Consider the following 24,947-nt stretch of genomic DNA (forward strand, 5'->3'; position numbering starts at 1 on the left):
TGGCGATTACAGGACTTAATTTGCTATTGGTTTCGAGGGAGGGATGGGGCGGGACCGGAATTACCTTAGGTGGGGAATTATTGGGCCAGTCCGGAGCAAAGAAGTAATGGCAAGATTGGGTAGGGAGAGGCGGATGAGTCGTTTAGGCCTCCCTCCATTTACTACTTTCAGTTAGTTGTAGTTTAGTGTGGGGGCGACAGGCACACTGATAGTTGGGGATGTGCGCAAGCAACATGCACGGGTGCAGGGTGGAGGTTCAAAAGTTGTGGGGGGGGGGTGAAAACACGAATGTAAACAGGGCATTATTATTAGCGGTATGTTTTTCTTTTTTACATCAGGTGACAGTTTTGCCATTCAATGCTAGCGGTGTGGGTTAAATGTCTCATACTAGTCAGGGATTGGGGATAAGAGTGTTGAGCTGGAATGTTAATGGTCTGGGTGACAAGATCAAGAGAGGGATGGTAAATCAACTGATTAGACGACATTCCCCGAAGTTGCACTTTTGCAGGAGACGTATCTAGTTGGGAATCGGTGCATGGCCTTCCATAAAGGGGGATATAAATTGCTGGTGCTTGCTGGGATAACATCCGGGTCTGGGGGAGTTGGTATCCTCGTCAAAAATTCCTTACCATTTGAACCGCAGGCGACATGGTTAGACCAGAGGGGCAGGTACGTGGGTGACTCGGGGAAGTTGGGGAGTGAGACGGTTACTTTCTTGTCTATATATGTACCGCCAGGCCTTCAGTCAGAGACTTTTAAAGATTTGAGTGCCGTTTCTCTGACCTTGCCCCTTGGTCTCCTGGTGTTGGGGGGAGATTTCAATGCTGTGCTCGACGGGGGAGTAGATAGATTCCCGGCAAGACTTCATACACCATCACAGAAGTGGCTCCCTGACTTTCTCGAATCGCTGGGACTGGTTGATAGCTGGAGGGTGCGCAATCCAACTCAGAGACACTTTACTCATGTGTCCGCTGCGCACAATAGTATGTCCAGATTAGACTATATATAGATACCTACGGCAATGGCAGACACGATTAGAGAAGCAGGATACCCGGGGAGAGGCATCTCCGATCACTCCCCGATGTGGTTACAAGTTGAGATTGGGCAGCCAGCGGTTGGTAGAATCGCTCCAATTAATGCATGGCACTTGAAAGATCCAGCTACAAAAAGGGAGATAAATCAAATATCGGAACACTATTTTCGGGAAAATGTCGGTACCGTCGCCTCAACACAGTCTCGGTGGGAGGCATATAAGGTGGTGCTGCGGGGTGAAGTCCTCTCCTTAATTGTAGGTCAAAAGAAAAAACACCAGGCAGAGGTGACCAGGGTGGAGGCGGAAGTTGTGGGTCTGGAGAAATGAGTGGCTGAGACTGCCGCTCAGGGAGACCTGCATCTGTTGAAATTGAAATAAGATTGGTACAAGGGCCTCTCCAAGGAGGGAGCAGTCTCTCAAAATGATGACATACAAAGTCGAGTATAATAATATGGGGATAGAGCCGGTAAGTTAATCGCCTGGTTAGAACATTGAGAGCGGGCCTCTCGTTTGGTGCCCGAGTTAGAAGGGTCGGAACCTGATAGAATTACGGATCCACAGGGAGTGGCGGACGCCTCTTCAAAGTATTGTAAAGAAGTATATACCTCAGCGAACGACTTTACCGAGACAGAAAATGGCGAAATGATCAGAGATATAGCCATGCCGAATCTCTCAGAGGACCATAGGAAATATTTTGACTCCCCCAATACAGATGATGAAATTGCGCAAGCAATTAGAAATATAAAATCTGAGAAGGCAACTGGGCCCAACGGGTTGCCTATAGAGTTATACAAATTGAACGCCCATAGAATTGCTCCCCATATCCGAGCTATGTTTTTAGAAAGTAAAGAGCTGGGACAACTTCCATACGACCAACGGGTGGTGAATATTGTGGTAATTCATAAGGCAGGCAGGACTCGGACTTCCCCTTCCTCGTATCAGCCCATCTCGCTTCTCAATGCAGAGCCCAAGATATTAGCGATATTACTTGCAACTAGACTGGTCAAGGTCATTACAGCTCTGATACACCCTGATCAATCTGGCTTCATGCCGCGTCGTAATACAGCCCTGAACTTGCAGAGACTTCATGGGGTTCTGGGTGGATCCCGGAAGATACTGGAACCAGCAGTTTTGGTGTCCCTGGATGCCACCATGGCATTTTATAGAGTTGAATGGGCTTATTTGTTTGCGGTTTTGGCTAAGATGAGCTTTGGCTCAGAGTTTATTGGGTGGGTTTGACTGTTATATGCTGCTCCATTGGCCAGAGTGCTCGCTAACAATTGTAAATCGGCTGACTTTGCGCTTGAGAGGGGCACGAGACAGGGATGCCCGTTGTCCCCACTTCTCTTTGCGCTGACGTTGGAGAATTTGGTGGCTTGGGTCCGGTGGGACCGGTCGATACGTGGCTTGAGGTGGACATCAGAGTGGGAGGATAAAATTTCGCTTTATGCGGACGACATCCTGTTATATCTCACTAACCCCAGGGTCCCTGATTAATTTCCAAGATATCCTGGCCATATTTGGTAGATACTCTGGGTTTGCTATAAATTGGACAAAAACTGTATTATTGGTGATATCGGGTGAACCGCCTGTGGTCCCACACTCCTGCCCTATAAAAATTGAGTTAGTGGGATTTAGATACCTTGGTATATATACAACACTGGACTCAAAAGTGAGATATGCTAATAACTCGGAACCCCCCTTGAGCCGGCTCAGGAAAGATGTGGAACGTTGGAGGGCTCTCCCCTTGTCGCTACTGGGTAGGGCGGTATTGTTTAAGATGATGGCCCTGCCCCGGTTCCTTTATGTGCTCCAAAATACGATGAATCCAGTGCCTGTTACTTACTTCAGGAAGATTGAGGCACTCCAGCGACAACTCCTCTGGGATGGCAGGCCCCGCATTGCTTTTGTCAAGCTGACTCTCCCGTACTTGAAGAAATATTACTGGGCCTCGCGTCTGGCGGCGGTGAATCAGAAGGTTTATAGCCCTCCAGGGCACCCAGGTTATGCTATGGGCCAGGGGCAGGCTCCAGGTGGAGACATCATTAAAGCCTTGTATGCCAAGCCCGGGAGATTCACTTTGGCGGGCCCAACGGCACATGCCGTACATGTCTGGCATGTGGCTACCAAGAGTTTGGGTTGGGAGGGGAGACTGACAATGGCCACCCCCCTATTTAGCTCAGAGAAACTTGGAAGCTTATGCAAGTCTAAAGGGTTCGAGAAATGGGACCTCATTGGAATTAGTCAGATTAAAGATGTGCGGGGGAAGAGCGATATGCAGACTTTCGAGTCTCTTCAAAAGCAATACAGTCTACATGACGGGGAACACTTTCGATATAGACAGATTAGGCACGCCCTTCTCGCCCACATACCTAGAGGCACAGAGCTTCCGGAGGCTTCTCTCCTTGAAGACCGTCTGCTTGACGGTCATATCTCCGAAAAAACTATCTCCCTAATATATAGGAAGCTTGTAAACAATATGGAAGACCCACGAGGGAATATTAAAACAGCGTAGGAAGCGGATGGGTTAGAGTTAGATGATGAAGATTGGGTAGAGGCTGTTTCATCTCCCAAAGTGGTTGCGAATCAGATGAGGCTTAGGTTGGTGCAACTTAAGATCCTACATAGATCATATATCACAGGGCCGAGATTAGTGCACATGGGACGAGCGGTGAGCGGAAACTGTAGGGGGGGTTGTGGAGAACTGGGCAATTTCATGCATATCCTATGGCACTGTGAAGAGATACAGAACTACTGGACGAACATACATGATGTGATCGGAGAGGTACTGGGGGAGGAGATACGACCAGAGGCTCGGAGATGTATATTGAATGTGTGGGAACCCACGGATTTGAATGGATATCAGAAATAGTGGGTGACGTTGGCGTGCATGCTGGCGAAGCGTAATATTGCTCAATTGTGGGGAGCCAGCCTGTCGCCCCAGCATACCAAGTGGGCCCAGGATCTAGACTGGTGTATGTTTAGGGAAAGGGCAGTAAATGTGGCAAAGGGCTGGTCGGAGAAGTGGGGGAAGATTTGGGGGGGCCTGGAATAGCCATCGTGGTGACTTGTTTACACCTCCGACGAGACAAGGGGAAGTTGACACTCAGGACTCCCCGTGATCCCAAAATTTCTATGCATTGTACTTTATGATTCTGTACGAATGACAATTTAAACCCTGCAATGCTGTTATATGTTTTCCACCTGATGCCAATGTTTTGTTTGTTTCTTTTTTCTAATAAAAAGAACTATAAAAAAAAAAAGCTCACATCAGAAGCGCACTTATTTTCAATTGGATGTGCATATTCAACAGGAAAATGTCGTCATCAACTCCTTACTCAAAAAACCCAAGGTAGACCCCAAGGACCTCAAGAACTTCTGGACCATCTCCCTACTCCCGCTCCCGGCAAAAGTCATTGAGAAGATTGTCAACAGGCAACTGACCTGGAGAAGTGTGGCTCAATGATTAGAGCTGCAGACCCTGATGCAGAGGTCTAGCCCGGGACCAGGGTCCAATTCCCCGCCTCGGCGGGTCTTGGGCTCAAAATTCCACGGACCTGATAATTCTCGCCTCGGTGCCTATTCCAATCATGGAGTCCCACTCTGCAACTCTGGGCAATAGCTTGCTTAATCTCCACAACGGCCCCCACAACGCTAAGGATGCCTGGCCTCCACCTTGGGGGTGCCCAGGAGTGAACGCCTCACCGGGAAAGCCAGGATGGGTTCCACAGCGGTATTCGTACAAGCGCCTTGAGACCCTTGCGGGTCAGTAGTGCGCTATACAAGTATCAATTTACAATTTACCTCCTGCCTGGAAGAGAACAACATACTGGACCCGTCCCAATCTGGATTCCACAGCAACCACAGCACCGAAACAGCCCTCATCGCTGCCACCGACGACATCAGGGCCATGCTGGACAATGGAGAAACCACAGCCCTCATCCTCCTGGACCTTTTGGCCGCCTTCGACACAGTTTGCCACCACACCCTCCACGCACGCCTCAACAATGCAGGGATCCGCGACAAATTATTGTATTGAACAGGGACCCCCTGAATGAAGTCAGATTCCTGGGTCAGGGCAACACAAGCGTTAGAAAGTAACAGTATCCAGGCAATAGTAGTCAGAATTACTGGCAAAAAAGAGATTTTAGTGCAATAATATATAAACACATGTAAAAGAGAAATAAAATAAAATAGACATTAATTATGATCACATATAAAATTTAATTTCAATGATACAAATTGATAAAAATATCTAGTCATAAACATCAGATAAAAATTGCAATAAAAGAGGAAAAAAACCTACAGAATTCAAGTATTAGACTGTGGTGGTTCCCACTGCTGATAGTTTGAGTTGGTGTCCGTCTGTCAACGCGTTTCGACACAAAGTGTCTTCATCAGGACCTTATCAGCATATTTCTGAGACCATTCTTCAAATATTTCTTCACAGTTTATGAGTTCAAAAGAAAGTAGGGAGCAGTGCTTTGAAGAAACAATTTTTCGTTATTTCTAAATATTTTCAAGTCCTGCAAATCTGTCAGGTGTCTTCGTTATTCGGTACTCGTCCTGCCTCTCACCATAGACTCTTAAATAATTAGTATTGGTGCGTTTATGGTGACATCCAGGGTCCAAGACCATAGATCACAGAACACGCATTGTGTCGATATATACTCGTAATGTTAATAAGCCGTCTCCCGTCGTGTCACAATGTTGCAATTTCTCGAACGTGTTTATCTTTTATATCCGCAAGAGCGAGAGCGAATGTAGCATTGTAGGTTCAGAAACGCGATCTCTGCTCTATATTTCTAATCCAACGTGGTCAATGGCGGCAGGAAAGTTCGTAACGGAGTCCTTTCCTGCCGCGTGTTCTGTGATCTATGGTCTTGGACCCTGGATGTCACCATAAACGCACCAATACTAATTATTAAAGAGTCTATGGTGACTACATCTCATTCGGACAAAAAAGCCAGAGAAATCAGAGTTTATTCATACCATCTAATTGTCTGACATAGCAGCATTAAAGATAGGGACCTGGAAAAACAGAAAATAGTGACAACTGAAAGAATGTGTGTTAACGAAAATAACTAATGTTCGCAAATATGATGTTTTGCAAATAAAGAACCACATCAATGACAGAAAATACATGCTGGTTATTAATGCCTTTACAATGCAAATACTGCAGAAGGCAACATCAATGAACACAACACTTTGAACTACATACCTTCACAGGTTGGGGTAACTGCTCGGTTGCATGTTGGGCTTGCCGACGTGGGAGATGCATCAGAGACTGGCAAGGACACAGGTTCAGTTGTAACAGTACCAGCTTGAGGTGAAGAAACATTAGTTCCAGAGGGAGAACTTCCAATACTGCTCTGTCGTGGGGAACGTGGCCTGTGCGTTTTAGGGGATAATCTTGGAGCTAAATGTTATAATAAAAAACATTCAATTAATAAATATCTTAAATTAGAAACGCGTTGTAGTCTGTATTACAAATAGGCCATTGCTAAATTCCCAATTTGACAGGATGGCAGAGCCTTCTCATCATGAACTAAATAAGAATGAATATCTATTATCTTCCATTTTAAAGACTTTGTGCATCCATCATTAGCATTACATCAAGTAATAACGTTTTCAACAAAGAATGAATAAGGCAAACAAAGCAAGGTTATTAACTAGGAACTCTCCTTCTCCATCCTTGAAAAGCTTCACGGCATTAACACTAGAACATCTCTGCAAATGTAGGCGCTCATGAAGCACATGAGAATAATCATTTTACAAATATGCATGTGCATTTTACCTGAAACCAGTTCTTTAAAGAAAAAATACAGTGGGATTACACAGATCTATATCAATTGAGGAACTTTGCTTTTAACTATGCATGTGTTTTATAAAAATAACAATTTGGTTTCAATAGATATCGGCCAGTAGCTCAAAGGAGTCATCAAGAGAAGTCGGCAGGTCAACTGGGGACTGAAGAACTTGGAGTAAAAGCAAGCGGTTGCAGAACATTCCTCTACTGGCTGCAACCGTTGGCCAACGACTACAGACATGACAGATAAAGGATGCAATTGAATGACATTACTTCAACATGAGCAGTAATGCCAAAGGTATTAAAAGCCTAGATACAAAGTTGTGCAAGAGAATTATACACCAGTTCTAACAGTGGGGTTCTAAACCAGTTAATTTCAGCTGGGGACAACTAGTGGCACAGAAATGTGACAGTTTGTCTGAGCAAAGAGCAGATCAGATACGTAACTGCAATCCGATTCTCTCCTATTTATAACCTAAATGACAATGTCCAGGCACCTGTAGGTGCCACATTCCTCTATAACATGCAGCTGGGCAATGTCACTGTATGCAAGTGGAGTATGGGTCACCTACTCCCCTTCCTCTTTTGAGGTTCAGGTCGCAGCAACATGGAAGCTGTGGTAAAGTTCGATATGCAGCTTTATGTGAAGCATGACTAGCAGGGGCAGGTGACACTTTTGGCTAGTAAATCATTAATACTAAGAACATTAAGAAGGACAGACACGTTCGCCATAAATGGTATCAGTTTGAGAAGGCAATCTCTCCATGGAGATTGGTTTATAAGTGCAGTGTTGCCAAGCAAGTGAAGCACTAGACTGGTTCAGAGAGTTAAGATAACCACTTTGTTTGCACATCAAGTCAAAGGTTTAAATGAACAAACAAATGAAGCACAACAAATCCCACTCAACCCAACACGAATGACATTAGAATAACACGTCTAGGAAGAAACTGGTAACAGAATATATAAGGAAAAATAAGCATTTGCAATGCAATAGGTCTTGCATTAGGAAAGTTTGAGCTATTGGTATTGTAAATGAGACATTTTTTATTTATGTGTTGGTTTTGAAAATAGCGAAATTAATAGCTTTCTCATTTACAATGCCAATAGTTTTAACTTTTGCAAATGTGACACCTATAGCATTGGTAATGCAATATGTGTTGTATTTACGTGACTTAGATGTATTGAAATACAAATAAAAATGGCTTTTTTTTAAATAATGAATACTTAAAAAAGGTATTGTAATTTATAATGGCAATAGCTTTTGTAAATAACTTTTGTGAGGATTATGTTCATTGTATTGTATAGTGACGAAAATCCAAGAACAGAAGTGAAATATTAACTTTTTTTTGACATTTGCAATAAAGCTTGAAACGTTGAGAGAACAAATTTGAACTAGTTTTCTGTTATTTCTAACCGAACACTAAGAGGTCACTTGTGGAGTGTGTGTGCCTTACAATTGTTTGCCATTTTGAGAGAAGACGGGTGTTGGATCTGTGCAGAGAGCACAGGGACAGTACTACTCTGCACACTTGACTCAAAATTCGAAATCCCTTCATTTTAACTGTTTACAAAGACATTTTTTAACTTAGCCAACAGTAATCGTACAATATTGTTTGTCAGATGTCTTGCATGTGGGAGAAACAGCTGCCAACAACCCACGTGCTTTGTGTGGTCTGTTTACCTAATTCCCATATTGACAAAGTACCCGGGAGAGGGGCGGGGAGGGGGGGGGGGGGGTGTGGCGGGGGCCCTCAAAGTCTAAGAAGGTAATCATCTAACAGGAGAATGGAGGGTTACCTTAACCCCTTCCACGCTGATGACGAACTGGGCTCGTCATGGCGTAGCCTCCTCGCACGCTGATGACCAGCCCAGCTCGTCACGTAACATGCGTTTTTGCAAATCTCAACGTGCGAGCGGAATTCCGCTAGCGCGCATGAGGTTAAGAGGCAGAGTTACAAACATGCAAAGGAGCGCAAGAGTGCCAGAGAATGAGTTTCTTTAGTAGCTACACAGTTCTTAACCTCCAAGGATTCCATCCAAGACCCACCAAACACGGTCTAACAGCATTGACATCTAGGCATCGCTCTTTGTACGATTGAGCGTCAAGACTTGAAGCATCGAAATACTCTGGCTTCCTAACTGGTGACTCCCATTAACGATCAAGTAATGGTCCTAGAGGCTTCCCCCTACACATGCTAGCATGAAGGCCTACTCTGGCATGTCCACTTAGTACACACCTACACCACCTGGGTCTCCATCCAGGCTGTCACCCCTTTTCACTAGGTACTTTCTGATAAGAAGGGGCCGCGAAGCAGAACAGTTGTTTTGTAAGACCCCAAACATCCGCCTGTTACTATAGAAATGCTCCAACAATGGGTGCAGTCTAGATGTCATGTGCTCCTGGGTTTGCACAAATTTATGGAGGGGAAAAAAACACTCTAGCACCACTAAAGAAACCACACCCCAAACAGATGTGATATCTCAAAAATAAAAAAAATACGAACCTTGTTGGCTGTATCCAGCTTTTAATTGGACTGTTGGAAGGTCGGACTAATTTCTGCAATTAGGAAGTACCATGCATCAGCCTCCGAACCGGCAGTGCCCCCAGAAAAGAAAGCAAATGCCAGGATGTGGGCCAGAATGTTTGTGGTAGTGCAGGTATAGACTGGTGGCTAGTGCACTAGCTCTACTGGGGCACTATGTTGGACATTTGGGAGTTTGAGGGTGTTTGCTAACGACTTATCTTAACTTAAATGGAAAGATTTAAAGGAAGTGCTAAATAAATCGAGGTTTGTTATTATGAAAGCAAATCATACGTCTCCGAACTTGCGACATTAGTATATTGCCATAGCCTTACCACTGACTTATCATCCTCGTTGTCTCACTGCTTTACAAATAATGCAAATGGCATCGTTTTTTAAAATGCCCTTTCTCGAGTCCACTTTTATTTTGTCCACATCGAAATGAAGAATTTCAAATAGTGAAGGCAAAAGCAACAAGCTCTGTATCCGGGCTGTGAGGAGACCTGGGAGGGCGGGGGCTGCCCACGCATGCGCTGCATTTCTAACTTTTGTTTTGAAGAGCCCCGGTTACAAATGCCGCGCATGTGCGGGCAGCCCCCGCCCTCCCAGGTCCGGCAGCTGAAGTCCCGGGCCGGGTGAAGACCAGCGTGGCGGGGCTACCATGCAGAGACTGACCTGCTGCCTGCCGAGGGAGAGAGGGACACGCGGAAGAGCCAGGTGAGTGGGGGAATTATGTGCATGCGTGTGTCTGTGTGTGCGCGCATGCGTGTGTGTGTCTGTATGTATGAGTTATACACTTCCTGTGTGCCTGCGTGTGTGTGCGTGCATGGCTGTGTGTGCACGCGTGAGCGTTTGTGTGGGGTGGAGGGGAGGTGTGCATGCGTGGCTGTGGTCTGTAACTAAATATGAAAACAAGTTACTTACCTGTAACTTTGGTTCCCCAGTATTGGTAACTTTCATAGATTCCCATGCTTTGTATCATTCTCCGTCGTCGGAATGGGAGCCTCTGTAAATACATTTAAAAAAATAACAATCATAGAAACAAAAAAGAAAATAAGCCTAGGCCTCATCTCATTTTGTAGCATATCACCCCTCTTAGTGTAAAAGAGCCCAAACTTTCCGCAAGAACCAATCAGAACAGCCTCACCCCTTGGAACCTTCCTGAGAGAGCTCAGACCCTCAGATTTTCGTAGCCGTTGTGCTAACAGCCACCATCTCAGTAAGAAAGGCCGAGCTTTTTCCCGGGGAGGAGGGTGGGCGCATGGGAATCTATGAAAGTTACCAATACTGGGGAACCAAAGTTACAGGTAAGTAACTTGTTTTCTTACCCAGTATTGGAACTTTCATAGATTCCCATGCTTTGTATCAGAATAGCTAGAAGTAAATCACCAAAGCACATTTTGTTAGATACATGGCATCACATAACCATGTGACAATTCTTATAGCATATTTTGCTAAATTGTGATTAAGAAATAAAACATTGCTGATACTAAAAAATGTGCTTACCAGGATGGAGGGATTGTAGGGAAAGCTCACCTCTCATTGAAAAAGATTCCTAAGGACTGCTTGACCAACAGCAGCGTCGTCCCGTCCTGCAGACTCTAGGCAGTAGTGCTTCGTGAAGGTATGTGTACTGCTCCACGTTGCCGCCCTGCATATGTCCTTGATAGCGACTCCAGAGAAAAGAGCCACCGACGATGCAAAAGATCTTGTGGAATGTGCACGGACTTTTCTGCCCATGGGCTTGCCCGCCTTCTGATGGCAGAATTGAATCGCACTGAAGATCCAGCGTGAAATGCCACTCTTTGCTAAAGGAAACCCCTTCCAAGGTGCGCTGTAGAACACAAATAATTGCGATGACTTTCTAAAGGACCGTGTGCGTTCTAAGTAGAATTTCAAGCATCTTTGAACGTCCAAAGAATGTAATGTCCGTTCCGCCGGAGTAGAAGGCCGCGGAAAAAATGACTAAGATCAAGGGTTCATTCAAATGGAATTCAGATGGCACCTTCGGGATAGATTTCGGATTGGTGCGAAGGATAAGCACATCCTTTTTAAATTGAAGGAAAGGATCCACTATTGAAAGAGCCTGGAGCGAACTAATTTTTCTAGCTGATGTAAGCGCTAAGAGGAGGGCCAGTTTCAAAGACAGGAATTTCAAGTCCGCCTTGTGAACTGGCTCAAACGGTCTTATAAGACTGCGATGAATACCTCTGCTGGTTGTTGCCTCTATAAGAAGAGAAACCTCTGCCTCGTGTTCCTTTAAATGGGACCTTTCGATAGTTCAACGATCCCAAGGACTTAGCCGTGTCAGTGTCCTTTTTTACACCTTGCAGGGCGTCATCAACATGCTTACCAAAAAGCTTCTCACCGTCAAATGGGAGGTCCAGGATCTTGTTTTGGACCTCCTGACGAAACCAGGTGGCTCGCAACCAGCCCTGACGGCGCAACACCGCCAACCCTACCAAGGCACGGAAAGCCGTAGAAGCTAAATCCATAGCACAATCAATTACTTTGGAGGATGATTTTTCTCCCTCCATCAGAACTCTCCTGGCCTCTTCCTTTGTTGAGTCCAGCAGTTGCTCCACAAATGGCTCCAAATCACACCACATCTGGCGATCGTATCTGCCTAGAATGGCTAGAGCATTTGCTGCTCGAACAAGCAGACTGGCCATGGAAGAAAACCTCTTCCCCACGTTATCCAAGCGCCTACCGTCCTTGTCCGGAGGCGTAGTCAGAGGCGTCGATGGGTTTTTGGATTTGCTTTGTGCGGCCTGTGAGATAACAGAATCAGGCTTAGGCTGTCCAAGAAGACACGCAGGACTGCCATACGGAGCCTACCACAATGTGCGGTAGAAAAATCTGAGGCTCTGAGCTCTCTCAGGAAGGTTCCAAGGGGTGAGGCTGTTCTGATTGGTTCTTGCGGAAAGTTTGGGCTCTTTTACACAAAGAGGGCGATATGCAACAAAATGAGATGAGGCCTAGGCCAATTTTCTCTTTTGTTTCTATGACTGTTATTTTTTTTTATTTACCGAGGCTCCTATTCTGACGAAGGGGAATGATACAAAGCATGGGAATCTATGAAAGTTCCAATACTGGGGTAAGTATGCTTGTATTTCTGTGCTGTTCCATCTGCCATCGCATCTTTCGCTGTAACTGGTGGCAAAAGCAGCTTAAAATCTGGGTATTTTCACGGTTAGTGGACAAGGGTGGGGGAAGCACTTAATGTGCACGTGCGTGGGAGTCGGGTGCCCGAAAAGGAGGCGGCAGATTGCATGTACACGCGTTGCGAAGGACAAAAGTGCGCACAAGCTGAATTCTGAAACGGCCCTGCGCGACCTCCCAGCAGCATGTGAGACAGGAGATGTGCACGGCGCCAGCCTGGGCGTGCGCGCCCACGAAGTGATATCGCTGAGAGCTTGCTCGTGCCCATCCCCTGTCTCAGATTCCCAGAAACGGGCAACAATAGATACTTCGCTGGAAGCAATGCTTTGCATTGCTTTCTCCAGCTCGACCTAAAAAGATAGATGAATGGTTAGAAGAAGAGAGTCCTAGGCCTTCAAGAAGCAATTAAAACTTTTCCTGGAAAACAATGCACACATGGCTGGAACAATGTAGTACAGCTAATGAGATAGGCAAAATCAGATAGCAATAAAAGAATTAGCAAAGATGTCAAAATCGTCAACCGAAATGCAAGAATCCAAGGAAAACTTTGACCCGGAAGACAGACAGATAAACATTTTCAGATAACTGTCTGTAACCTAAGGCAAGAAGAGCTGAAGCTGCATCTTGGTCTGTGGCCTGTGGCTGCACTATTTTTGATTGAGGTCTCTAAAAAGAGTATTGAGGTCTCTAAACCTGCTTGAGGGCCCAAGAACGGGGACCTATAGAAAGGCAGAATGAGACTTTAAGCCCATCAGGGCATATACAACCTCAGGCCCCACAATGCATGCACCTTTATTAGATGGAGCAGCAAGAGCTATTGGTGGAATATAGGTTGCACAATGAGTGGGGTACGGTGTGATATATCATTAGTACTATCCCCGTTGCCAAAAAAAGGGACATACAAAGCCCCAATGACCTCGGACAAATGAGCTTGCTACCCAAACACAGACCAGTGGCATCACCAACAGAATGGTTAAGAGGCATTTGGAGGCCAAAACGAAGCCTAAGAGGGGACAAGTACAAATGAGGAATGGTACTTAGGGTGGAAAAACATGTTCTGTTTATTTAAGCAAGTTCGGGATGAAAACAACCATTGCAACAGGTATTTTCTTTGTTTTGTACTCCATTAGAACAGGCATGGAGTGGGGTCAATGACCATGGGGGACCAAGGTATCGATCAATGACCTGTCCAGTATCAATTCCAACAATGATGGGATGGAAAGGAAAAGTCTATTATCCATTGCCACTTGAGACTAGGAACCATCCACTGGCACGAATAGAAAGGACACGTGCAGTCTATTCTTTATCCCTCCAAGTCAGACCAAGCATGTTCTAACAAGGTTGGCCACAAAACATGTGCTTAGTGGTGCACGGCCAACTAGAACTCAGAACTCAATTGTTGAGGAGCCTGTGAGGTCAAACTACTGTAGGACACTGCTTAAGAACTTTAGGTTACAGTGAGGGTTTCAAGTCGATAATCTTTACTAGCATTATGAAACATATTTGTGTAAGGGACCTAACTCAGGGTAAAGTTCCTAGAAAAACCCCAGAGTACAAGCTACTAGAGTGCCACATGAAGTAGAATTAGCCATGGTTATTCTTCTCATACTCCACTAAAGGTCGTAGTTAAGCTAAATGGAAGAGCTCTAGTACAACTGAGTTTTAATGCACCTGAGTTGGGCATTGGTGGCTTGTAAGAACAAGCACAGGGTTAAGCGATAAACATAATTTTAAAATGCTGACACATCTCTTGGTAAGATACTGAAGTGCAGTCGCAAAACCACAATATACCACTTCAACTTTCCTAAGATTTATTATAGGCATTAGGAAGAAAACCTTGTAGTAATGATGTTATTTTTATTTTATTTATCAATAGCTCATAGGTTCTGATCATAGACTTATTCTATATAGATCCACAATGAAATATCCTGCTGATGCACAAAGACTATGTGCAAGTATCATGAACCTTCTATAAAGTCTGACTTGAATTCTAAAAGATGGACACCTTAAGAGTTTTGCATAGAGCTCATACCTGCAGCTAAATGTTTTCTACTGGATGTGCACAGGAATTCCAGTTGCATTTAGAACAACAAATATTGCACAATGTCTTGGGCTGCAGCTTTAAAGGGATGATGTCCTTATTTATAAAATATTAAATCAAAATGTTTCCACGTTTCAGCTCAACAATTCTGTGTAACCTCAACACATTCTTGTAGCTAGAACAAATATCCAAACTCTCAGAACTAAAAAGTCTTATTCTGAGCCTTGTGGTCTACATGAGCTACTGACAACTCTAGGATAGTCAAAGGATTCTGGAAAATGGATAGTATGTAAGAAGGTACTGACAGAAATCTATAATCGATTTCTACATTGGATGCTCTATGATATACAAGGCTACTCAAGACCTGGCTGTTTCGACCAGTAGCGGCACCCCATCCCTTTCCCCCCCACTGCCTTGAGACCCTCGGGGGTACGTAGTGCGCTCTACAAATTCTATGATTGATTGATTGATTGATTGCTTTGTGTTGGAGGCCAAAAGATGCTGTTTTATGGGTCTCCAAACCATGTTCCGTTCTATTGAATGTGGTTATGATGACCCAAACAAGATACATTTATTTGCAGCCTCAGCTGTTAAAGAGCTGAGCTGCTGTTTCAAAGCAGCTGGGTGGTAGTTAAACTGAGTGCTGGCATCATGGTACGGCATAGCATCATTGCATGATGCAATGTGAAACAAGGCTACAAATTAGCCACACTGCTTGTTTAGTGAAATCTTTACATATGGTTGAGGAGAGGATCATAGAAAATCATGCTCCTAGACTCTTGTGAATGGCAGACAGCAAATTATTATGTAGAGGACAGTGATCAGCTTGAAAGGCTCACTGCTTTGCTGGCATCAGCATGTCAGCTATACACTAACGAACGAGTTACTTACCTCCTGTAACAATGTATCTGGTAGAGAGACAGTCTAGCCGCAGATTCCTAAACTTAGAATATCCTCTGGCGTCAGACTTGATCCGGAAAACTTTTTCCCCAGCGGTACCTCTGCACGTCGGGGGGCGGCGTCTCCTGGCTCTGTTCTGACGTCATCCACGGAAGTGACGTCAATGGGACCATATAAGACCCTCCCCCGGGCGTGCTGACGTAAGTTTTCTACAGTGAAACTTTTCCTCGCCACAACGCGAATCCACAACAAAAACTGCGAGAGTATAGGTGTGTCAAAAAAGAACCCAAAAAAACATTGAAAACAACAATGAGAAATCATAGAATGAGAAACACCACCATGTTGAAACTCAAGACATGTAGGGACTGAATTGGGCAAACAGAGCACTCGCCCCATCAAACGTCACTTCAAAGTGAAGATCCAAGACCCCCACTAAAAGGCAACAGCAGTGGATAAATAAGGAGAAAGAAATGACAGGACCTGGACATCCTGTGAGCCCGTCTCTACTTAACCCCACCGACACGGAACAAACTCTATTAGAGGATTTATGGGAGTTAGCAAATGAGAATAACACACACGAATCCACTACAGGCCCTGTTGCCATTCTAACTAGACCCACCACACCCTTTAAGCCAGCATCTAAATTCAATCTGATTACATTGAGAGGTTCAATAGACATTTTTCAAGACCAGCTGGTCAAAGGAATCAAAAAATTCAACTATAAAGTACAAGGAGCACAAAAACACAAGATCAACAGGGCAGAATTACAACATCATCAATTGATCACAAAACTAAAAACTAACCCGGATATCATAATCCGCAATGCTGATAAAGGAGGAAACCTAGTGCTGTGGGGCAAGAAAGACTATACACAAGAGGCCATGGCACAACTAGCAGATACAGCTTGCTATCATAGGAGGGACCCAATGGAATTAAAAGTAACATACGGAACATTCAATATGAAATTGGCAACCTGGAGAAATGGGGGATTAATAACAACAGATGAGTTTAAATTTCTCAAGAATGATAAAACAGTGACCCCCATTCTCTATTTAATTCCAAAAATCCATAAAAATGCTCTAAAACCACAGGGAAGGCCAATTATACCGGCGCGAAATAGTCTGCTTGAAAAGACCTCACAGTATGTGGACTATTTCCTACAAGTAGCAGTACAAAAACTGCCATCGTATGTAAGGGACACAAGTGATTTCATCCACAAAATTGAGCATATAGATTGGAGAGAGGATTACCTGCTTTTAACACTAGATGTAACCTCATTATATACATCAATAAATCATCAAGATGGTATGGGAGCCCTTCAGTATTATCTTGGAAAAAGGACACCTGATTATGTGTAACACAACAACATGTTGCTCAACATGGTTGAATATTGTCTGAATAACAATATCTTTCTTTTTCAAAACACCATATACAAACAGCAGCGTGGAGTTGCCATGGGTGCCAGCTTCTCCCCCAGCTATGCTTGCTTGCATATGGGCTGGTGGGAGGAGCTGGTACGCATGAAGCGGCACACTACAACTGTTAAGACTAACATCAAATGCTGGTTACGCTTTATCGACGATCTGTTTTTTATTTGGCAGGGCAATGTTGAGGAAGCTAAACACTTCATCACAGAGTTAAATACAAATGACCTCAATCTGCACTTCACATCAAATATCAGTTCAACCTCCATTCACTTTTTGGACGAAGAGATTTATATTCTGGCAGGTAAAATTGAAAGCAAGCTGCATAGAAAACCAACTGCCGGCAATTCATTATTGCACGCCAGCAGCTTTCACCCGCAATCTCTTATACAAAGCATCCCCGATGGGGAGGTGCTATGTCTAAGAAGGATTTGTAGCCAGGATGATGAACTTCAGAAGGCACAACAGGCCTGTGCCAGCAGATTTAAAGCCAGAGGGTATTCTAACAAATGCATTGACCAGGCCATCAAAAAGAGTAGGGAATAGGCAAGGTAAGATCCGATAAGAGGAGTTAATAATACTAAAAAAGATGAGGGCGTGGCTTGCAGCCAAGAGCAATGGCCGCAGCCTGAGCGTGCTCCTGCCATTCCGTGGATGTTTTCGCGACTTGCAGCCATGAAAGACCGAGTGCAGAGCATTGGAGGCCAGGGGCTTTACACCTAGGCCCCCCCTCCGCATAGTGGGTGAACATCTGGACCCCTAGAGTGCGATCGGCTGAAGGCGCAGCTCGGGCCCCGGAGCTCAGAGAAATGAAGATGGCAGCCCGGCCCGCGACCGCTAACGGGGGCCCGCCCGACGCTGTACGTGTTGTCCCCCTGAAGTGGTGCAGCTCACCGGCTGACTACTGGTGAGCTCAAAGTGGTGGCGGAGGACCCGCGGAGATGGCATTGGGGCGCCCCGGGAGGTACAGCACGAACCTGCTCACGGCGCCGGGAGCAGCAAAAAATCGAGGCCCCGGCTTTTGGGCCTAGGAGGAGCCCTAGGGAAAGCCTAACGGAGCGTTGAGAAGGGACGTGGTTGTGGCCCAGCCTGGAACCCAGCGGAGCAGCGGAGAGGGAGTGTGCCATGGGGGGGCGCTGCTATCGGCCCTCCTTCCTGAAGAAGCGTGAGCCTGGACGTCTGAAGGTGGAGACGCGGTGACGCTCCGGTGTCGGGCTGCCGGACTGACTCATGGAAGCACTGTAGGGGCTCAATGGAGAGACCTTGGTGGCGGCCGGCGGATAACAGCGACGGGATTCCCATAGGAGCAGGTGTGTGGACCACATGGGATTAGATCGTAGCCACCCAGAGGGGTATTGACTTCCTGTCAGAGGGTGTGTGGAGCCGAGAGGGTAGCACGCCAGTTTTGAGAGAGGTGCGGGAGATTGCCAGAGGTGGTGAAAGTGAAGCCAAATAATCCCCCACAGAAGTCGGTAGGTGTATGGGCAACTACAATTGCACAGAGCGGAGGTTTACTGGTGGGCGTGGTCCGGCCTGACTGTTCTGCTGGGGGCCGATGTGGGGCCTGTGAATGCGGATCCCAGAACTGTGCTGTGACCTCCGGCGGCTCCTTCATGTTGATCTAGGTTAGATCAGTGAGTGGTGGATTTTCCAGGAAGGCCCGTCTGAAAGGATCCATTGAAGGGGCTATGTGCTGTGGCGAATATTACCTGGACTCTGCAGCAAGACGAAAGGTGACGGGCTCTGAGATGTAAAAGGGACTGACCTCTCTACTACTAGTCGGTTCTGGTGAAGGACGGTTGGACCAAACTCAGAAAGGTGGAGGACCTGGGTAGTATAAATCTACGAGGCCTGCTCTCCTCGTCCGGCTGTGAGGGGTTTCTGGACATCTGTAAAAATGGCGGCAGGGGGAAAAGGCGCAAAATCCAACGCCCAGAGGCAGCTAGCGAAATTTGCTTGGGCTAAAGGGGGAGAAAAAGGTGACTCACCGCGATCGGACAAGGAGGGACCAGTGGTGACCCAGGCGCCAGGACCGGAGCGGACTTTGCCTGATGTTATGGCAGCGATAGGTGGGATACATACCTCGGTGGACTCAGTCACAGTGGAGGTCTTGTTACTAAAAGCCGACTTCAGGAAAATGGACGAGAAGGTGAAGGAATTGAAAATTGTGACGAGTGCCCTGCAGGTGGACACCTCGGAGCTCCAGAGCCAGATGCTAGAGCTGCAGAAAAAACAGAAAAGGATGTCGCAACAGTTGGATGATTATGAAGGGCGAGCCCGCCGCAACATTCAAATTTTAGGGGTTTCGGAACGGATGGAAGGGCCTGTATGTGGAGGACTTAATCACAAAGCACCTGAAGCCCAATACATTGTCTAGCTACTTCACTATTGAAAGAGCTCACAGGGTGCCAGGTGGTCGACCTAAAGTGTTCAACTACCGTGACAGGGACATAATCTTGCAAACTTCGAGGTCCGGCCCCCCTCTGAAAGTGAATAATTACGAGGTGGCGTTCTTTCCGGACTTCACGGCCAAGGTTCAGGCGCAGAAAAGAAGTTTTGAAGCTGTCAAAAAGGAGCTGAGGGGTTACGGAAGCTGGCGGTGGCCTCACAGTCAACTACGCACGCCTGCGCGACGCCCCTTCCGCTTCTTCTCCTTCCTTTGATTGCCTCCCTGGTTGGCGAAACCCTACTACGAGTGGCAGAAAATTGGCCTACATTGTCAATCGGACTATCGGCCTAGCGGAGGACGTCTCTCCGACCTCACCCATTGCCTTTGACCCATGAGAGATTCTGCCTGGTGTATCCAGTAGCTCCATCAAGTTCATAACTGGTGCGCACCCTATAACCCACGGTGAAATGGTGGGCAGAGGGCCCAGAAACCAGACTGTCCAGGCGAAATTTGACAAATATGCATACGACAAGGGATCGCATACGACGCCACTTCACGGCAAAGCGCAGAGGGTGACGGAGGGAAGAAGGTAACGTTGGAGGACATCATGAAGGCATTAGCAAATGTCCAGACAACGGTCGGAACGATCTCTACGGATGTATCCCTGTTGCGGGTAGACCTACACAAAATGGCGGACAGTGTAAAAGACGTGGAGATAGTGGCGAAATCCCTGGTCCAAGACACCACGGACCTCCAGGTATCAGTGGCCCGCCTGGAAAAGGATAACAAGCTGCGTATGGACAAACTGGATGACCAGGAAGGACGCGCTAGACTGAATAACGTCAGAATTATCGGCATTCCTGAGTCGGAAGGGACCCGGGCAATGGACCTTTATGTTGAAGAACTTATAAAAACTAAGCTACAGCCTAAAGGACTCTTGCACTTCTTCTCAGTCGAGCGTGCTCATAGAGTGCCAGGTGGAAGGCCAAAACTAGGGGCGCCTCCAAGACCGGTACTCGCACGTCTTTTCAACTTCAGGGATCGCGACGCCATTTTTGCAAGCGGCAAGGATCTCCCCGCCGTCCAGATTTTGAACTCGACCCTCTCCTTCTTTCCGGACTATACTGCAGCAGTCTCTCGAAAACGTCGCACTTTCTTTTAGGTCAAAAAACTGCTATGGGCGCAAGAATTGCCATATTCCATGTTATTTCCAGCAAGGCTGAGAGTAATGGCTGATGGGAAAACATGGTTCTTTGATACGCCAGAGACGACCCTCGACTGGCTAGAGTGATGGCGTCCAGCCAACTCAAAGAATCGGAGACCGGGATCGCACCGCCGCCGAGAGGGGGTGGACTCCACAGACGACATGGGCCCGGGGATCAGGAGTCCCACCATGATCCACATCCCGAAGAAGAGTAGGGCTGACCAACCTACAGACAGTAACATAGACTAAGAAATACGGCACCATGAACGCTGACAATTGAACCGCCTTGTAGTTCTGGACTGGGGGGGCCTAGGGGACTCCAAAAGGCTCCTGCCTCAAAAATCTCTCCCCGACACGCAAGTATTGCAGTTCTGGGAGGGACAATAAAGCACTCCGCAAAGTTGGGGTGGCAGGCAGTTCTAGGAAAGCCTGGCAGGGAGGGTGGCCTGGTTGCAGGATGGGAAGGTAACTTACGCAACAGCTTTTGGTATATATTTCATTGTTTTTTGTTTGTTAGTTCGATTCCCTCTGGTTCTAACAGCACTATGGGACGACACTTTGGCACTATGGGCCGCACGCAATTCTAGATTCTCGATCCACCTCAAAGCACACAATAATTGGCGGGACACCTGCATGATTTACCTTACTATAGATAATGGCTGAAGCTGCTTCGCATGGGCTGCAGGCTCATCGGACGACTCTCACCCTTCTCACCTGGAATGTTAGGGGCTTGGGAGATAAAGTGAAAAGAGGCCTAGTACTGCAATGCCTGAAACGTTGTGGCCCTGCGGTGGTCTTTCTGCAAGAGACGCACCTGGTTGGGTCTGTGGTTCGAGCTATGGACAGATGGGGATATCAGATGGTGGCTCATGCGGACTTTTCCTCGGGCTCCAGAGGTACGGGGATACTTATTAGGAAAAATTCCCATTAGCGGTGCAACAAACACGAGTTGACGAACAGGGCCGCTTTGCGGCGCTGACTTGTCGCTGGGAAGGAAGGTTATTCAACTTGGTCTCTGTATACATACCGCCTGCACTCCATTCACAATCCCATTCAGCACTAACGACGTTCCTATTGTCACTCCCAGATGCGATACTCCTAGTGGGGGGCGACTTCAATGACATAGATGGCTCACGGGACAGATTTCCTACCAGGCCTGAAACTCAAAGTGGGCGACGTCTTCTCGGTCTCATAGATGCCCTTGGGCTTAGACAGCTGGAGATTCAAGCACCCGAATGAGTCGCGATACACCTTCTATTCAGCAGTACATAAATCACTCACACATATTGATTATTTTCTGGTGTCAGCAAATGCACTGCAGGGTATAGAAGAAGTCACTATCTGCCCCAGAGGCATATCGGACCACTCCCCAATAATGCTTAAATACACCCATCATCAGGTCTGCCGAAGACGCATGTTCCCGGTGCACGCTAGCTTCCTCCAGATTCCACCCATTCAGTCCACCCTCGCACGTACCACTAAACAATTCTTCCAAGAAAACCAGGGCTCGGTGGCCTCGCCCAGCACGTTCTGGGAGGCATATAAAGTGGTCCTCCGGGGACAGGCTATGGCATCCATTCTGGGATATAAACCGGAGCGTCAGGCGGAACTGGACGGCCTCGAGGCTGACCTTACAGTAGCCATTGAGGAGCAGGAGGTCCACCCATCTCCTGGATCCGCCCGTGTGGTTCGCCTAAAGCAAACGGAACTTTTGGCCCACCAGAGAGAAATAGCGCTAACGAAGATACAAGCCACTAATCACAGGGTGTATGAACTGGGACATAAGGCAGGGAAAATGCTGGCCTGGCTAGATAGGAAAGAGAGAGCACGTAAAGTCATTCCACAACTTGCCTCTCCTACGGGCTCCCCGATTTCCAACCCAGATGGTACAGTTAATCTCCTTGCTGACCACTATGACCACATCTATGCTCCCCGGGCAGCTTATTAGACTGCTGAGGCATATGACTATATTAAAGATATATCAATACCCAAGCTCTCCCCAGAGGCAGCTCTCCTCTTAGAGGCTGACATTACCACCGATGAAGTGCAGACAGCTACTTACGCCTTAGCGTCCGGCAAAGCATTGGGTCCGAATGGGCTCCCAGTTGAAATGCACAAGAGACTGATACTATCGACAGCCCCCTTCTTCCTTAAAGATCTCCGACAGTTTAGAGGTAGGAGAGCTGCCGAGAGATCAACGACTAGCCACGATTGTTGCGATCCACAAACATGGCAGGCCTGAGAGACTGTGCCTCATACTGTCCGATTTCACTTATTAACGCGGAGCGTAAGATCCTTGCTAAATTATTAGCAATGCGACTCACTCCTTACTTGGCGACATTAGTGCACCCGGACCAATCTGGCTTCATGCCACATCGGAGCACGGCCCTTAATCTCCGACGGCTGCATGCGGTCCTTGCACGTGCCCCCTATCTCAAAGACCCCGCTGTCATCCTTTCCCTAGACGCCACAATGGCGTTCAACACAGTTGAATGGCCCTACTTGTTTGCAGTGCTCCAACATATGGGATTTGGTCCCAAATTTTGCGCCTGGGTTCATTTGCTGTATACCAAGCCCTTAGCGCATGTTGTCGCAAATGGACACATTTCACGAGATTTCCCACTTGGCCGAGGCACGAGACAGGGATGCCCACTGTCTAGAACCGCTTGCGATCTGGATCAGATGGGAGCCCTCCATCAAGGGGCTCCGGTGGACTGACACATGGGAAGATCGCATATTTTTATATTCGGACGACATCCTTCTGTATCTCACATCTCCCGAAAAAAATCAATTCTTGAACTACTGAATGTGTGTGAAAAATTCGGTATAGTATCAGGATACAAGATTAACTGGGCTAAATCCATTCTGTTTATTCTGTCTGGTCCGCCGCCTGTCCTTCCTTCGACATGCCCTTTAAGAGTAACCACAACTGTATTCAAATACCTGGGTATCTACATAACGCCAGACCCCGATGAGTTCTACAGTCTAAATCTCACCCCCCTGTAGGACCGTTTCAAACGCGACGTGAAGGTATGGCAGCCTCTCCCTCTCACACTCCTGGGAAAGGCAGCATTGTATAAAATGATGGCTCTCCCTCGCTTCCTTTACGTTCTTGAGAATACTCCTTCTTTAGTCCCCACACAGTACTTTAAATCAATAGCGTCATCAGTTTCCCACCTGCTGTGGGGTGGAGGGCCACCACAGATAGCGCAAGATAAACTGACTAGAAGTTGGTACGATGGGGGAATTGCACTTCCAAATGTGGAGCTCTACTACTGGGCTGCACATCTGAAGCAGATTAATTTTTGGTTACATGCCCCGCAAACGGAACCTACGTATCATGCTGATAGACACTCTTTGGAAGGCAGGGGACTGCTGGGTAATCTATACAGCCCCCGGCCACCTTCAGACTTGATAGGCCCAACGCAGCACTCTGTGCAGCTTTGGTACCGGGCTAACAGAAGACTCAAATGCTTAAGAACCATCACCCAAATGACACCACTGTGGGATTCAAGCAGACTGGGTCTCCTCCGAAACAGTAAGGGATTCCAGGCCTGGGACAACATTGGTATTTCAGTGGTAGGAGATTTATGGAAGAAGGGTAGGGTGGTAGACTTCGCTCACCTGCAAACACAATACGAAATGTCACAAACAGAAATATTTAGATACCTTCAAGTTAAACATGCGCTTCAATCGGCTATACCAGATGGCACTGTCCTTGAGGAATTCACTCCGCTTGAGGATAGGCTCCTGACCGAACACATGCAGGACAGGGCCACTTCCCTCACATATCGAAAGCTAGTTAATAACCTCCCAGACGCTACAATTACCCTGAAACAACGCTGGTCTGAGGAGGTGGGCCCACTTGATGATTCTGAATGGCAGGAGGCCCTTGCTTCTCCACGCGAAGCGGCGATTCCCTCTAGACTAAAACTGATCCAGCTCAAAATACTGCATCGCCCGTACTATACCAGACCACTCCTACACAGAATGGGAAGAGTTGTGCATAAATTCTGCCTACGCAATTGCGGGGAAGAGGGGACCTTTTCCCACACTATCTGGGAGTGTAGATTCATATCAATGTACTGGACAGCAGTGATGCGCACGATTTCTCAAACAATAGACATTTCCCTGGTGCCGGAGCCTCGGCGATGCTTATTAAATGTATGGGAGCCTAATGATTTGAACCACCGGCAGCAGGATTGGGTGATGTTGGGCATGCTGATGGCAAAACGCAACGTCGCCAGGCTGTGGGGCTCTGCAGTGTCGCCGACGTTAAATAGTTGGTGTAAAGACATGGATGGGGCAATGGTAGCGGAGAAGGCTGTATTTATTCATTGTGGTTGCCCAAGCAAATGGGGTAAGATTTGGAGTGAATGGAACACGTTCAGGGGTAACATCTGCGAACCACCAAGTGCTGATGGGGAGAATGAGGAGCTAGACTAATGATAACTAATGGGATG

The 24,947-nt window shown here is 46.9% G+C and overlaps 1 protein-coding gene across 22 annotated transcripts in view; it reads right to left on the reverse strand.

Moving 5' to 3' along the window:
• ATXN2 (ataxin 2) overlaps positions 1-24,947 on the reverse strand; it is a 1,802,199-nt gene that overhangs the window by 1,184,858 nt on the left and 592,394 nt on the right. For all 22 annotated transcript variants that reach the window (XM_086943042.1, XM_086943056.1, XM_086943053.1 and 19 more), the window contains one exon: positions 6,255-6,452. In XM_086943042.1, coding sequence (XP_086799168.1) covers positions 6,255-6,452 — 198 coding nt within the window. The remainder of the gene's footprint in view (positions 1-6,254; positions 6,453-24,947) is intronic.

This window comes from Lissotriton vulgaris, chromosome 11, assembly GCF_964263255.1.
Source record: "Lissotriton vulgaris chromosome 11, aLisVul1.2, whole genome shotgun sequence".
NCBI lineage: Eukaryota > Metazoa > Chordata > Amphibia > Caudata > Salamandridae > Lissotriton > Lissotriton vulgaris.